This window comes from Serinus canaria, chromosome 1 (genome assembly GCF_022539315.1).
Source record: "Serinus canaria isolate serCan28SL12 chromosome 1, serCan2020, whole genome shotgun sequence".
Taxonomy (NCBI): Eukaryota; Metazoa; Chordata; class Aves; order Passeriformes; family Fringillidae; genus Serinus; species Serinus canaria.
Genome location: NC_066313.1, coordinates 92,672,277 through 92,689,596, shown reverse-complemented (window position 1 = coordinate 92,689,596; position 17,320 = coordinate 92,672,277). Strand labels below are relative to the sequence as shown.

At 34.7% G+C, this 17,320-nt stretch overlaps 1 protein-coding gene across 2 annotated transcripts in view; it reads left to right on the top strand.

The window, feature by feature from the left end:
* Positions 1 to 5,672, top strand: part of NLGN4X (neuroligin 4 X-linked) — a 163,466-nt gene extending 157,794 nt beyond the window's left edge. For both annotated transcript variants that reach the window (XM_009085481.4, XM_018909001.3), the window contains one exon: positions 1,685 to 5,672. In XM_009085481.4, coding sequence (XP_009083729.1) covers positions 1,685 to 2,534 — 850 coding nt within the window. In that variant the 3' untranslated portion in view covers positions 2,535 to 5,672. The remainder of the gene's footprint in view (positions 1 to 1,684) is intronic.
* The last annotated feature ends 11,648 nt before the right edge of the window (positions 5,673 to 17,320 follow it).

Here is a 17,320-nt window from a genome sequence, read left to right as displayed (position 1 = left end):
GAGAGAGGAAGGAAGGAAGGAAGGGTAACATTTCATAACCCCTAGTTTGTATTCTTTAAATATTATGGAAACGGGAGGGATGAGATCTATTTCAATATTAAAAAAAAAAATCAGAACACTAAACCACTCAAAAAACCCCCAAACACTAAAACTACAAGCATAAATAAGCCAAAATACCAAAACTATATAGAAAAATAATTCTTCTTTTCTCTCAAAAAAGAAGTAAGATACCTTCTTCCAAGTAAAAAAAAATGCAGGAATCATAAGATTAGTAAAGTCAAATTACTTGTCTCATTTAAGAATTAAGAAATAGCTCTTTATGTACAGCAAAGGAATGTTAAAGTAGGCTATTAGATTCATAGGCTTTTGAAAATGGAAAAAGAAAAAAATGCTTTAAAATCTGTAAGGATATAGTTTGGTATTCCCAGAATATACATAACTCTATATTGCAAGAAAAGGAAAACATTAGAATTGTTTTCACAGGAAACAAGGCAATGCATATAAATGAATAACAAGGAGAATGGAAAGTTCTGAGTAATACACAGGAAATAAAGAATGTACTCTCAGTATAATACATCACAAAGCCACAGAAAGCAATCATTGCTAGAAAAGATGATCCATATTAATGTACAACATACTATTAAACTTCATATTGTAAAAGTAATTTTAACTTTCTGTATTTTTTCATGCTATTTATTTAAATTTAAAATCATAAGGATATGCATACATTGACCACATATAAATTCTCTTTGTGGCATTGGTTTGTCTTTATTCTGAACATGTAAGAAAAAAAAATGGTTTACCAATTTTGAAATTATTTCTGACTTGTGTACTACTCTTTTCTTACTACTACTGAAGTACTTTAAAACTGGTTGATCTCAGCTAATATTTCTCATCTTAGTTAAAGCCCATTGTCTTTTGGCCACCGAACACAGTCCTTTGTAGCAATGATCAAATGGAATGTTCAAATAGTCATTTGCTAGTGGAAATGATGGAAAGATTTGTGGCACAAAGGTAGTTCAAAGGTGTTTCTTTCCCCCAAGTAGATATTTAAATGCAGGAGTACTAAAAGCTGAATAAAAGAAAACAGCCAAAAATGGTTCCCAGGTTCATGTATTAGCCCTGCTACTTCAGGTTTTGAAAAGGCTTTTCTCCCTTGTAATATATCCAGCGAGTATAATTCTGTGTGTTCAGAAGGACTTCCACTATTGCTATGGGGCTTAGATGCCCATATTTACTACTTACAGCAGTGGAAGTAGTGGTACCTAAAATGAAAAAGTTGGTGTCGAACCTGGAGAAACTTGAACCTTCTCACTTACTATGGAAAGAGGTAGTTGGTCCTTCTCTAAGGTGGTATGTCTCTAAGACGCACTCCTTGGAGAATGGTATTCAATCACAGAACTTCAGATGACCTTTTGGTAACTGGAACACTGACTTCTGCATTTTCATGTCAAAAAATATTGTAGTATCTGAGATGCCTTCAACAGTAAGTAATTTTCTTTTGATTAATTATTAACAGCTGTTCTTCAGTTAGGGAAGGTTCTTATAGTCTGCTTTTAGGTTACTGTCAATATCGGATAAACTATTAACTGTAAGATTGAGAGAGTTTTGTGTTTGTTTGCTTTTGTTTGGTTGTAGGTAGGCTAATGACTGTTTTATTGTCTGTTTTCATTTTTTTTTTTAGAGATCCAAACCAGCCTGTTCCACAGGACACAAAGTTCATCCACACAAAACCCAACCGCTTTGAAGAAGTGGCCTGGTCCAAATACAATCCTAAAGACCAACTTTATTTACATATTGGCCTGAAACCCCGAGTTCGTGATCACTATCGAGCAACCAAAGTCGCTTTCTGGTTGGAGCTCGTCCCACACCTTCACAACCTGAATGAAATATTTCAATATGTGTCCACAACAACTAAAGTGCCCCCTCCTGACATGACCTCATTTCCGTACGTGACCCGACGTTCTCCTGGGAAATTATGGCCAGCCACCAAACGCCCGGCAATGACGCCTGCCAACAATCCCAAACATTCGAAAGACACCCATAAAACAGCTCCAGAGGACACCACAGTTCTGATAGAAAACAAGAGGGATTACTCCACAGAGCTGAGCGTCACCATTGCTGTGGGGGCCTCCTTGCTGTTCCTCAATATTTTAGCCTTTGCTGCATTATATTACAAGAAGGACAAGCGGCGTCATGAGACGCACAGGCGCCCCAGCCCCCAGAGGAACACCACCAACGACATAGCACACATACAGAATGAGGAGATCATGTCCTTGCAGATGAAGCAGCTAGAGCATGACCACGAGTGTGAATCGCTGCAGGCCCACGACACCCTGAGACTCACCTGCCCTCCTGACTACACACTCACTTTGAGAAGGTCCCCAGATGACATCCCGCTAATGACACCCAACACCATAACCATGATTCCAAATACATTAACAGGAATGCAGCCTTTGCATACTTTCAACACTTTCAGTGGAGGACAAAACAGTACAAATTTGCCCCATGGACATTCGACCACTAGGGTATAGCTCAGCCCTTCCCCATCTACCCTCACAAGCCACTTGGAAGAAAGAAAAAAGAAAAAAAAAAAAGAAAAAAAAAGAAGAGGAAAAAGTTATATACCATCCATTGAACACCTTGTCAAAATCTAAAGTAAAAAAAAGTAAAAGAGAAGGACAGTCATTATTTTCTTACTGATCCTTCCCACAGAAACTCACTGATGTTAAAGATCAACTACAAACCCTGTGAAATGTGAAAAGTGTACATTGCTGTTACAATACTGCTTTAAGATCTCAGCCACTTTGATTGAAAGTTGAGGCCAGAAGAAGTAATTTAAAATGGTGTTGTAAGTGTAACAAGCAAAGCAGAGTCTTCTGGAACACAGAGCCAGTGACTGTACAGGTGTTTTGTTTTGGTTTTTTTTAAATAAATAAAATTATAAAAAAGATTCTTTATGTGCCATACCATGGCCGTTGATAAAACAAAGACATCACCATGGGCTTTTACCCAGCATATGAAGCTGTAATTCAGATGGGGAAAATAGAATTTTATTATTAAAAACAAAAATGAAAAAAAAAAAAGAGGAGGACTGACTATGCAGTAAAATACGTATAGTTCTGTGCAAAGAGATGACTTGCCAGCCTGAACTATATTTAAAGAAACTTTGTAAAAATGTACATAGCTGTGAGTTTAAAAACAGACAAAAAAAGAAGCAGCTTTTATTGATGTTTTCAGTTTGAAAAGAGCTTTTAGAAAGATTGTGCATTCGATTGTGACCTATGTGTATATACATTAGTCATATGACCTCTGTTTCCTCCAAGACCAAAGGAGGAATTTCTTCTTAATTACTAGTGGTTAACAAAAACCATGAGTTTTTTCTAACATGTTTCATTTATATGAGGCCATGGTGTCATGCAGAGGATACAGTTGTCTGTGTGACCTGCGTATTTTCTCTTACAGGTTACACTAGTGCATGTTAAAGTATTCATAGGAGATTGTTGTTCTTTTCTGAAACATTTTTTCTATAATTTAATTTTGTCTTAGCCTTTGTTAAATTCAAACACAGCAATGGATTGGAAAACAAAGAGAAAAAAACACTAAAGAAAAGAATTACTATTTTAAGCTTGTTGAACTGAACCAAGAAGCATCCAATAATATATATTTGGAGTCCAGTTTGTAGTTCTTGGTTTTTGTGATACATTAGGAAGAGTGTTGTGCCCTGACAAAAGCAATGAAAGCCTGTGTTTTGGTCAGCCTTCTTCAAGGAAAACTAGCTCTATACTCACCAGCAGTTGCAGTAGAATCTCAGCTGAGAAAGCACCTCCTCAGCATTGCTAAACAAAATAAAACTACAATTTGAAAGTTGGGAAATGCAGGGTTGGTTGGCTGGCTAATTTCCAAACTGTTCAGAGTGAGGAGTGTGTAAAGAACTTATCAGCCCAGTATCTTGTTTTGCGCTTGAGAGTGTACCTGTCAGAAAATTCTTATTTGCTGATTCATTGCACTCAGTCCCACAGTCAGTGAGCATTTGGAGAGAGAAGCAGAGAAATCCTCAGCTGTTCTGCATTTGAATAAAACTGAAAATCCCAGAGAGCTTCACTCTCAGAAAAGACAAAATTATTAGCTGGTTGTTCCCTTCTGCCTTTCCTTCACTAGAAAAAACAGGGGCCAAGCAGAGCAATCAAAGTAACTTTGCAGTTTGATTCAAACAACTGATTTGAATGTGAAAACCCAGAAAATAGTTTTTGCAGATGAAGATTGTTTTATATTTTGTCTTTGAAAGTTACTCCATCATTGAGAGATAGTAACCAAAGATCTTTGAAGAAATTGGTCTGCACTTGAACGTGACTATCCCAGATGTATTTTCTATTATTAATTCACAAATAAACTGCATTGATATCATATGTCCCATAATGATTAACACAAGATGCCTTGTACCTCTTCTTGTTTTCTACACTTTTTTTTTCTAATAAAATACCTTAAAATAGTCACCCCTACAACTAAAATCAAAGACAAGATGATTCACTGAGGTCTATTCATCTGCACAACTCTTTGTTGTAGCAGGCAGTAAAGCAAATTCTGAAGGAAAGAAATAAAAAGTTAATGACATGATAAAAATGCAACATGTGGCTGATATAATCCTTTATCTGCAGTAAATGTACTATAAATCTGACCTGGGAGCTCAGGTTGGAATGTGATGAAGCAGCAGCCCCAAACTACTACTAGTACGAAATGGAAAATTGTTTTGTTTTTATCACTGATCCATCACATTATATATTAATGCTGACTCTATACCAGGCCATTCCCACCAGCTATGTAATGCCTCAGCTGAGATGCAGCAGTTTATAACTCCTAAAAAAAGGTTTTAAAAAAAAGTAAAAAAAAAAAAAAAAAGTAAAAAAAAAAAGGTAATGATGCTTGGCATCATAATCAGTTGGGTATGTTTGTAATGTGAATTACAGTATTTGTTTAGTACTTCCAATTGTCTTCTGCTAGCAATATGTACAGTACTGTGTCAGGCTTGTGACATTTGGGTAAAAGAAGTTCCTGTAAGTGAATGATTTTAGCTTTTAAAGGTAATTACAATCAAGTTGATTTAATAATTTGATACATCTGGACTGATGTATGATTTATAGAGGGAACAGATTTATAGGGTCTTCATAGAATTCTATAATAATGATATCAAAATATACTTTGAAACTGTAAAGGAAAAACAAAAGTACTTTCCCAGGCTTATATTCTTGTCCTTAAGAGGCACACAGGGTTCAATGGTTTCTTCTGTTATTGTTTTGCAATTTTTTGGTTTTTTTTGCCTTAAGTAATGATAGAAGATATATATGGCTGGACACATATGTATAAACTTTTCAGCAGCATTTTTAATAATAAAATATCACGGTATTTTCTAATGCTTTGTGCAAATAACTACGTGTTCATCCTTTTGTGTAGAAAGTCTTTCAGAGGTGTGTTTTCTGCCCCATCTCCATTTCATTATCAACTGTAAACAATGCCTTGATACTCAGTATAAAAATATTAAAGTAACAGAGGTTGCACTTTTAAGTTAGCATTGAGTTTTCATGGCTTTTGTAGTTCTGTAAGCCTGCCAGTTAAAGGAAAGCAACTCAGACAATGAAGATTTAAAAAAATAAGCTCCATATATTTATTACCTTCATACACTGCAATTCCCATTGAAGCAATGGTTTAATTGTTTTGTTAGTATTTTCTGAGGCACTGAAAAAAAAACCTTGGGTAAGCAGTGTCCCATATTAGTGTATAGCTTAGCAGCTGAAAAATGCAAAAAATCTTCCAAGTTAGGGATCAAAATAATGCAAATAAATTTAATATGTCAAGCTCTACAAGTCAAATTACTTCATTTTTGTATTTAAATTTAGGTACACAATGAGTTTTGCTAGAAGAAAATATGTAAAAGTAGCAACATTTGTTACACATATGCATTTAAGGTATTTACATATATTGCAAAGATGTAAATATCATTCTTCCTTCATAGGGTGAAAAAGTAAATAATTTGTTCTTTTATGATGTTAGATTCTGTTTATCAAACAGATTTCCTTTCACTGGAGAGGTATGTAAACACTTTAGTAATTTGAACTGGGTGTTGTTTTTTTTCTGTAACTATTCTGCTGAATAGAGGTACTAACAATAATATTTGATGAATTTTTAGCATATAAGTGAGAAGTGTTTGCAAAGATCAGTCTTAATTATTCATATCACAGTTTTGATTTGAAAAATCAAGCTTCTGAGATAGAAACATGCACCTACTGACCTAATCAAGCAGCTTGAATTTTGAATATTGAATTGTATATAAGGCTTTTGCAAATAAACTGCAGATTTAGAGTTTTCCAGCAAATATGTTTCATTACAGGTACACTTCAAAATTCCACATCTTGCTCTGAGATAATTCATACACACAAAGAGGGGTTACAACTGTGTCATTTCTGTGAATTGTTCCCCTTAAATTTCTGGGTGAACTCAATGAATTTGCTTCTTTTCAGCTAATCAGTTTCACATTTTAAAAAGAGAACATCTTCAGAACTTTGTTCATGCTAACTCAATACTGTGTTATTTTACTCCTTTATTGCCTGAAATATAAATATGCGGATTAGTATGTTCCTATTTTGGCTTTGCTAAGAGTATTACAACTTAATGATATTTAATATCACATAAAAATCATATGAAATAACACCATGACAATTATGTGCTTGTCTCAGATTTGTGATTTTACATTTGTATTATTTAATTATTGTCAACTGTTTCTCATATTTTCATCTACAGCTGTTTGGAATCACAAACCTCATCAGCCTGAATGTCTCCAGAGGCCATTAAAAGCTGGTGAAAGCTGATTTTTATCCCACTAGAAGTTATGATATTAGAAATTTAATATCATAATATTTTAAAGCTTCTCAACCCATCAAATTAGCCTGAAAAGTAAGATAATAAATTAAATTAAATAAAAAATAAAGAAGGGGCTTGGAAATGTCTAAGCATCTTTTTTGAGCTTTAGCATAATAAATATTTTACTTTTGAATGAAGATTTGATTCAAACCATTTTGTTTGGTGTATCACAGTGGGCACTAAGCTCCTCACTGTGTCTTCTAAAAGTTATTTTTTAAGGAAATTATGCTCTCTTAGTCTTTTGTAGCCTACCCAAATGATTTATTCTAATTTTTACTGATGTAAAGAAATTCAGATCACTCAGGGATGATTTAATCACAATCCAATCCCAGAGCCCAAACCAGAGAAGGAGTTTTGTCATAAACCAAGTAAACTGCAGCTCCCCTAAGACACACTAGTAATGAAAGACAATATGCAGTAAAATCCCAACAATTCAAATGTAAAATAAACATCTAATAAATAAGGTACGTTCCATTGTTGTCAGGGGAAAGTTTGCAATTTTTTTTTTGCAATATCTACATTTTCCTAACTTAATTTTCCACCCCTTCTCTAAATAACAAAACCTTTTCAGACAGTACCGTCTGGAATATTCACATACATAAATGTGGAATGAAATAGATGACCTCTCTGTTTTCTCTCCTACATAAAAATCCCCAAGTGCTGAAAGCATAAAATGTTCTTCCTCTAGTGCCTTTCATCAGGGCTTCTAGGTTATCTGGGTGATTCAAAGTAGTCCCATTTCAAGGGCTTCCAAGTTTAAATAAAAGGGAAAACCTAGAAAAAGGACTGACATATATTGGCTTTGACTTAGACTACACAGCACAGTTGTATTTCTCTCCAAGAGCCAAAGATGTGGCACAAAACCAGAAGAGAGATTGATCTATGTTTTATTTTTAAAATACTACATTTATAGAGACCGCTTTTTTCAAGATTTTTGTGTCTGATATCTTGCTTTTTGCTGTACCTAACTCAAAGCCCTCACTCATTTCATGTCCTCTCATATCTTTTATCTCTTTTTACATCAGATACTTTCCTAGAGATGCAGATATGTTTTCATGTGTGGCTTTTTTCTATCACAACATTTGTTTTCAGACTTGTTCCATTCTGTGCTCTATGACTGTGAGAGAGCATTTTCATCTGAGATCTTCTTGTCTGATTTTAGTGTTTAAAAAATTTTATTGAAGTGATGTTTACATGACAGTGTTCCTCATCCTTGAAATGCATCCATCTCTGTGACTGCATTTTGCACCAGCCTAACAGCTTTGCTTTGACGCAGTGTATGTCTTAGTGGGAAGTGCCAGCTTGCAGCCACCTCTCCTCTTACCCTGCAGCTTTTATTATTGTTATTATTCACTGCTGGCATTTGTTTCCTTTCTACCTTGATCTTTAATCAAAGGTAAATTAAGTTAGTATGTCATTCTATTCCACAGCAAGATTTTCTCAAACCCTATGCTGTTCGTAATTCTTGTTTAGATACACATAATTACATTGTTCCACCAAAACATAAAATCCTTTCTAAGCTATTATGTTTCCTGATTATACCATCAGTGCAAACTAACAGGGGGCTGGCACAGTCTGCCTTGTATGACAAGAATTCATGATATACTGCCCTCCCCTTGGTGGTGATTTGTTTCACATACAAAGGGAAATAAATACAATTAACATTTTCATGCATCAAAATTTCATTACACCATCTCAAAGGTGAGCAAGACCCCAAGTATAATTCAGAGAAAATGCACTAGTATCCTGCACTGGTGGTTATTTTGTATAGGCAACAATTTGCAGGTTGAGCTGCATGAGTGCTTTGTACACTTCAGCCAACGGATATCTCACTTCAGAAACTAGACTGGAATTTGAAGATTTCAGGAAATAAAGGTGATATTGCAAAAGTATTTTTAATTGGGTTCCTGCTTTCAAAATGCCTACCAGCAACAGGAAAGAAACTGCAGGAAGAGTGTTTTGAAATAAATAAGTCAAATGCAAATTGTTTCTAAATGAATTTGACAGGAAGAAATATGATACTATATGATATGAAATGACCTTAAAGTAATGTGATGGATTTCTTCTGTGTGAAGGGACAACAGAAAAAAATTAAAATTATCTCAATGGATACATTTTTACAGGGACTAGTCAAATTAAATCATTGCAGAAAATTAGACTATAATGGAATTTTGAACAGAGATTTTGTGTCATAATGGAATACCATATGGATTTAGATATGCAGAACATAATCTACAGTGCTTATCTGGGTATTGAGAAATATAAAATTAGATCCCAAGATGCCCTACTTTAACCAGAAGAGAGTGCTGCCATTGTAGATAACACAGCAAAGCGAAATGTGCACATTTCTCAGGGAATGATGTAAGATAAAGTGCCAGACTCAAAAGACAGGGAAGAATGACTGTACAAGGCAGGTACAGGTCCTGACTGGATAACCATCCTGCATGTAGGCCCATCAGAGGGGTTATGTTTCAAATCTGCTTTTTTCTTCATTTTCCCAGGTGGGGGTCCATGGAGAAAATGTTCCTGGAATATACTCTTTTCCACTAACCACTGGCTCTTGAGCCCTCAAAAATCTCCAACAACTGATATGTTGGAGAAGCTGGAACTGGGACTTAGAAAGAAGAAATATGAACAGTTTACTTATTATTAGCCATTTTTTTTCTCTTCTTGGTGAAGGACTATCAGAAAGAATAAAGACATGAAGAGTGATGTGCAGCTATAATCTACCCCAGTACTCAGGGAAGGGCCAGCCAAGCACCTTACTCAGTTTTCAGTTGACTGGGGAAAAAGCAATGCAGGTACTCAAGAAGCAGTGGTCTGTGAGGGAGTTGCTGGAGATGGGCAACAATCAACTACTGAGCTGATTCATGAGGCTTGAAAGTCTTTTTCACCCATTTTAATGGATTCATTAAAAAATATCTATGCTGCACCCCAGACTGTAATTTCTGCACCATTAATATAGCAGAAAATCGGTAAGGATGTGATTAAAAATTAATCAAATAAAAAACTAATTATCAAAACTAAGGCTCCAGTATGTGTGAGAGAAGCAATACCCAGCATTGTGTTAATCCTCTCATCTGACTACAGAAGTTTCACTATGTCTCCAAATCAGACACAACAGAGATTTCTGGTGGAGGCATGAGAATAAATCATCATGTGTACATGCACAAAGGTAGAAAGTAGAATTCAATTTGCAACAGCTCCATAAATTGCTGTGTCAATAAACAGTGAGTTTAAAGTTACTTACTTTTTGTTTCTGACTTTTTAGAATGTGAGGCAAGGTACACCAAGGACAAATGCAACAACTGCTAGGAGCTCTCAGACCCGCAGCACACAGTGAAAGAAAAATGAAGACATAAGTTGTTGGAGTTTTTGATGGCTGAGATCAGGTTTCTGTTAAGAACCTGGTCCTCTTCAGCTCCTGCTGCCTACCCTCCCTCCAGATCTTTCATGTAATGAAGGGTTTTCTTGTGAATAACTGTTTCTTCTTCTAGGAGGCTGCTGAGTAACTAGGGACTAACATAGATTGAAAACAAATATTACCCCTCAGGGTGGTGGTAGCATGCCAGTGACTGCACTGACCTCTGTAGAGCAGGTTTACAGACTTCCTTGGCACACAGCACTTTATTAATAGGTGACTGGTCAGAAACAGAGAAGTCTATTCAATATGTACCATATGAGAAATAACACCAACCACAAAACAGAAATGAAAATAATTCCTGTTAGTAAGATCACTGAGATATAGAAGCACTTCAGCAATTTCCAAAAAATCTTGTGAATCTGGCAGATAACAAATAATTTGGAGAGCACAGGTAAGGCTGGAGGAATAGGTAAACAATTTTTACTGTTTCAAGGATGTGTGCATTTGTACAAAACTGAATATAATTCTTAATTTCGAATTCAAGATCTAATCTCAGCTTTGTTTGTCACCTGAAATGATTGGTTTTATGATTTTTTTGGATTGTGATAGTTGTGGAGTTTATGCTCTCTAAACTTATAGAATCCTACTGTCATCTTGCTTTCCTCAAAAAAAAGAGAAATTTATGATGCGAAAATTAATACTTTTCAGTTATCTCAATGATCGCCTGAAAGAGACTGTGTGTTTGAGCATATAGCTTTTCACAATTGTCCAAATCTGCAGTTCTGACTCTAAGTGACTGGAAATTTAGCAGTTGTTTTCAAAGCAGTTTCTGCATTGCAAGCCTTGAAATGTTAAGAAAATATAATAGCAATATAATTTTGTAGGATACATAATTTGGGGATGGGTTTTGGGTAGATATACTATCTCAGTTGTTTTGATAAGCAATATGATGATTGATGTAATAATATGTAACCTTTATAAGAACTTCTTCTAACATTTGAGTCCAGAAGTCTGCATATTTAGATATTTGGGATGTATTTCTACATCCATCTATATATGAAGGTCTATTTATTACGTACATATATATGCTTATTATTATGCTTCCTGACTGCCAGTTTTTAGTGTCAGATTATAAAAGTTATTTGCAATTCATAGAATACAAAAAAAAGGAAAAATAATGTTTTACAAGTATTTTTTATCTGGTCCTCTTAAAATCTTTTTTTTTAATAGATTTACATAAGCTTTTGCTTTGAAGATCCACACACAAATACAACTGAGGGTAGATGAGAAGATGTTCATTTAAACTCACTTGGTGAAAGTAACTTCCCACCTGCAAAAATTCTGTTGCAGAATGTAGACCTCAGTTGTTCCTCAGAAAAAAGAAAAAATCCCATTCATCTGTAAAAAATGGTTACAGAAATGAGAGTAAAGGCAAGTTATGCAGAATGGACAAAGACGAGTCAAGAAGATGGCAGGAGCTGCAGAAGAATTGTGGCTGTTAATCAAGGACACATGAGGAGGAGCCAGGAAATACTCTGAGGCTGGATCAACTGAACTTGGAAAAAAGTATGAACCAGAAACCAGGAAAATAACCAGAAAATCCATAATACTGAGAATAAAAGCTCAGAAAATAGTGCACATGACAAAGACACAACGCTAGACTGCCAAGCTGTGTTTACATTACTATTTTTGTTTGGTTCAGGAATGTACTGGTAAAGGAAATATGCCAGTGCCCATTTATTAAACTTTCCTCACAAGCTGAACTTTGTTGTGCATTGCAAGTAATCTTGGAGCAGGTGAGATGGATTCTTTTAGCAGGCATATACTGAAAGAGGTGATCTAGAGATGCAGCCCATGCCTCCAAGCAAACCACTGGCACTTGTGGATGCAAACCATCCTGTGACACTTCCCCACAGCCCTGGCACCAGCCCTTGTCCCTGTCCTATTTAACAGACTAGCAATTTAGCAATGTGGCCTCTGGCATGCAAATGACACTCTTTTCCCACTGCAGCAAGGCTAATTGATCCTGTTGTTTAAGTTCAGTTTATAGTACAACGCTTCTGATTTCAATCCCAAAATGCATACTAAACTGCCAAGTTTTAAAACCATTTGCAAAACCCTTGTTCATTTTTAAAATTCTGCTCACAACTATGAAAAAGGGAAAGGGCAGGTCCCACTCTTGACTTTGTAGATTATATTGATAAAAGGATATTTCTTTTTAAAATAAAGCAAGCATGCACTTGATACTAAAACCAAAAAATCTGCTACTGGTGGTTTAAGACTTCAGCAATGCAATAAAATTTACTTTTGTCCATCTAAAAACCTGAAATAATTTCAAAAGTGTTTTGGTGGGAGAATATGTACTCCTCGTATTATGGCATATGGTTCTAACACTGACCTAAAATGCCAAACACTTGAAGATGTTCAGAGTGAACATATCCAAAAATATTAAAAAACAACCCCAAAACAAACAAAAGAACTTCACAATTTTAAAGGGGTTTTATCTTTTGAATACCCCATTTGATTTTAATCCTTTTGCACTTTAAAATCTAGGCACTGAAACACATAATTTATTTGTTAATGTTATTAGAATCACTTTGGCAATTCATTACAAAATATGGGGGAATGAATCAGGAATTTTAGTGTGATTTCATTGTCCTACCCTTCTTTTACCTTCTAAATAAATATTACAGCCATAGGCAGTAGACTTGTCATGCCGCTGTGCAAAGACAGCGGCATGACAAGTCAGAAGACAGACAGGTATGCTTCTGATTTCTTTTTTGTACCAGACAAAGTAAGGATTAGGTGTCAAAGCTAGGCTTTTTATTATTTAATCTTGGCTATTGTTGAAAGACCCTGTGTTAACTAGGAACAACATCCTTTTCATACTTCCATGATAGTTCTGTTGTCGCATCAATTGAGAGAACTCATTTCTCATCTTGTACTGCAATGCCTAAATTTTTAAGTTTTCTCAATTTAAAGGCATGTAAGAACATATCTCTTTCATTCCACAAGTTAAATAGCAAAAGATTCTTTGAACAAAAAACCAAAACAAACAGAAAACCCCAAACCAAAATGTTTTCACATTTATGGGAGACAATTCTGTAGAAGGCACGCTAATCTCAGAGAAAATTTAATTTTCACCTGAAAGTGAGTCTGATCCACATCACAGTAGTATAACACAGTAGTATATATAAAGCCAGCAGTATAAAGATAGGTTTTCTATGGACTTCAGGAGTACAAATTGACAGAGTCATTTTTAAATTAGATTCTTCTTGCTGATTAAGAGAGAGATTAATATTGATTAAAATAAAAGTTTGAATATGCTATTTTTAAGGTACTGAAAAATAATTTTTAAGCTAATGAATAATCTATTGAATAATTAAACTTTTAAAGGATCTGAGAACTTCCTGTACTTTTGAAGCTTCAGAAGAAAACATTTCTAGAAAATCACTCATCAGTCTAAAGAATCAAACTAAAACTGGATACATATAGTTACCATGTCTTATACTCTTGGGAAAACTAAATTACACTGATACTTGGTAAAAAAAAATAATAACCTGTAGTAATATAGCTGCATTGAGTTTTAATTCAGTTGTCAATTAAGAAGGCGAAGCATCAAATTATCTTGATTAAGAGAAATGTCTTATATTTCATTTTAGCAAATCTTTCATAAAATGCAAGATTTTATGAATAAAAGGAGTAAAAATGTTATTTACATAAAGTAAATTTAAATCAAGCAACAAAATTAAACAGATGGACCCTACTAACACCAAGCATAAATTAAAAAGTAATGGGAAAGAGAAAGGAGAGTGTCAGGGCAGTTCTGCCCCTCTGGAGTTATTCAGCTGTTTAGCAGAAAAAGAAAAAAACAAATATATGAAAGGATAGTAATTCTTAGGGAGAAGAGACACCTAGGAGGTGAGAGGGATGGCACTGCACTCAGAGAATGAGATCTAGAAAAGGTGAAGAACTGTGGTCTAAAGTGGTAAATTCAGAGATAGAGCTAATGTAGAAACTCAGAGGGCAAGATTGACTTGATGTTTAAGTAAAGAATTGTTTTTCAGTAATGGAAATCAAGTGACTAATGAACATGTCCAATATATTTTTTTCAGATAACTGTAAACAATTGAAATTATGCACTTGCAGAAGGTGAAAAAAATCACATTCATGGCCAGCTCTGATAGGAACATAAAACTGAATCTTTAAAGGCTAGACGCTCTAAGATATATAACTGCATACATAGTGGGACAAGAACTGCACTGTCTGGCTATTTTTAAGTAAATTTATATCCCCAGCAGTTTTCCCTGGCACCAAGCAGAAAGTGTGATCAGTAATGCACAGACTTCATCTAGAAGACCACTCTGAGTGTGCATGGTCTTCAGCAGAACAAGGTAGGCCTGGAGCCTTTCTTGATAATTTGCATACTCAGTGAATCCATTTTCTAGTAGTCCATTACAGCAAGAGTAATTGAAATGGTTATGAGAATTTTTGGGAGAGAAATCGAAAATAGAAGTTAAGGTCATGGACTGCTGGTATCAAGTATTTCAGAAGCAGCATTCTGTGAGCTCAGTATTTGTACTGAGATTTCACAATGGAAAAAGAAACTCTGGTTGAGACAGGGGTTAAAGATAGAAAAGAACTGTGACATGAACTATCAGAATAGGTGAAAGCAGGGTTTACATTTATAGGGGTACAATAATAGTCATGCACCACAAAGCAGAATAGTGAAATGGCATATGAGATAGCCTGATGGAGATAACTATTAGAAAATAGTAGATCCAAAAAGAAGAGAAAACTAGAAATAAATAAAACAGCAGCAAATAAACCGTGGAGCTGAAAAAATTTCCTTCATTCTTCCCCTTACGCTTAGGTACAAATGTTCTACCAATGTTACATAGAGGTGTGTAACCTCTGTACAATAAAACTACATGAGATGTATGTATTAACTGTAATATTAATGGTTAGCAGAGGCTGGTGAAGAGCAAATATTGTGAGAAGGTTCAAATGTAATAATATTGTGCAATATGTATGCACATACACACTGCTTTGATTCTTTCTTCTTATTTCTTCTGGTAACACATGGGCTTTAGTGGCATATGGGAGAGGTTGGTGAGTCCACAAGTGCACAGTTTTCTACTGAAAATGTGAGTGACTGTAGCCAGAAGATGTAAAAGAAAATTTTATTTTCTCTAGAAAATAAGGTACTGTGTTCTGCTCAGTTATTCTTCTTAACATACAGAATGTCTTGATGAGTTGTCATCACAGTCTCATTCTTTTTCTAAGTTTTAGGGTATTAAAATACCTTCTATATTAAGTGCTACTGAAAGCCAGCTATTCTAGAACACACTTTGTGAATAATAAAATCAGCATTTCTTTATTTTTTTTTCACTCATTATGCTAAACTTTGTATCTATGATTTATTTGCTCTCCCTTTCTTCCTTTTGCTCTGTGAATACACCTACAGGTATGCATTTTAATCTAGCCTTGGGTTAGCCAGAGGGAACATGGATGTAAGCCCAAGGACACATCCAGGGGTAGTCTGGACATAATATACATGACTTGGAGTGTCCTGGCTTGTTCATTTTCTTGCCACCACTACTGTAAGATGCCTATTAAATGGGTTCTGAGGTACTGCTTGGCCCAGTGCCACATGTCACATGCCTTCATTGGTCTGTCAAAGGTTGTCTTGGCCACAGTGTGTAGTTGAGAAAATTCTTCCATTTGCCCTCTGAGAGGATAAAAGCCATAATTCTTTAAACTGATCTACTTTTAAGATACCCAACCTTCGTTACCACCCCTTTCTTTTTATATTACATTTAAATGTGTGCTTCATAATTAGATAAAATTTACTTGGAAATACTGCAAGAATTCACATCAAAATTAAGTCTTGAAGGAAATTAAGTGTTGTGTGAAGCATTTTCCTTTGTTTACTCATTCACTACAACATTCCCTCATACAGGCTCAAATGAGCAAAGAACTTTTAGACATAAAGCCTGGAAGAGCTATGCTCTAATTTGTAACTTTGAAAAGAACATTGTGTTCATCTGCAAAGCTCTAGTTTCCCCAATTCTTTAATCACAGATGTGCATATTGGTGCAAGTATCTTTCCTCTAAAACCAATAACAATATTTCCACTAAATTCCACAATGTGAACCAAAAACTATACTCATGCTTTATTAAAAAAAGATAAATATGTAGCAGTTGCTTTTTCATTTGTTAATGGATTGGGTTTTTTGTGTTTTTTCTTCTCTGTTAGAAGGAAAAAATAAAATTGCTGGTGTCGTAATACATTTCAACTTTAGCTTACTCCTAACAAGAAATTTAGTTAAAAAGTCTTTATCATTAATTTGGAGGATTCAGTTGCATCTGTCCAAAACACACTTGTCAGTCAAGTTTTTAATAAAACTAGTAAGAATATTTGTTAAGAATAATAAGAATTCACTAGAAGTGGTACTCATATATGAAGCCTCTAAATTAAGTCATGTAATAGCTGGAATCATAATTGTTCACTGAAATTGGGAACAATTTTGATTATTATAAAATAACACCCAGTTTGGAGAGCACTTCATTAGATAAAGTTCTATGGAAATACCACATAGAGAAAATGAAATTAAGCATCAGGAAAAATCTTATCTTTCAGAGTTCTTTAGACTTCTTTAGACTTCTTCCCTGACACAAAAGAATAATGTATTCAAGTGTTAACAAAACTTCTGTTTGAGTTTTTTGTTTGATTTTGGTTTTTCTTTTTTTTTTTTTTTTTGTAATTTTTCAAAGATTTCTTATTTCTGTAAGAAAGATTTCCTATTTATACAAGAAATATCTTTGATGGGTACATTTTCTTAATCCTCACTTTTTCTAATTTAATAATATAGCAAAATAAGGTGAATAAAATGTCAGGGAAGTTATAAAAGCACAAGATAAGACAAAATGTAAATTGAATGTATTTTTAAATTTTAATAAATCTCTGCTTCTGTCAGTGTGTATATTTTGCCACTAAGTTTCTTTTCACATATAAATAACATACAGTTGTTTGAAAGA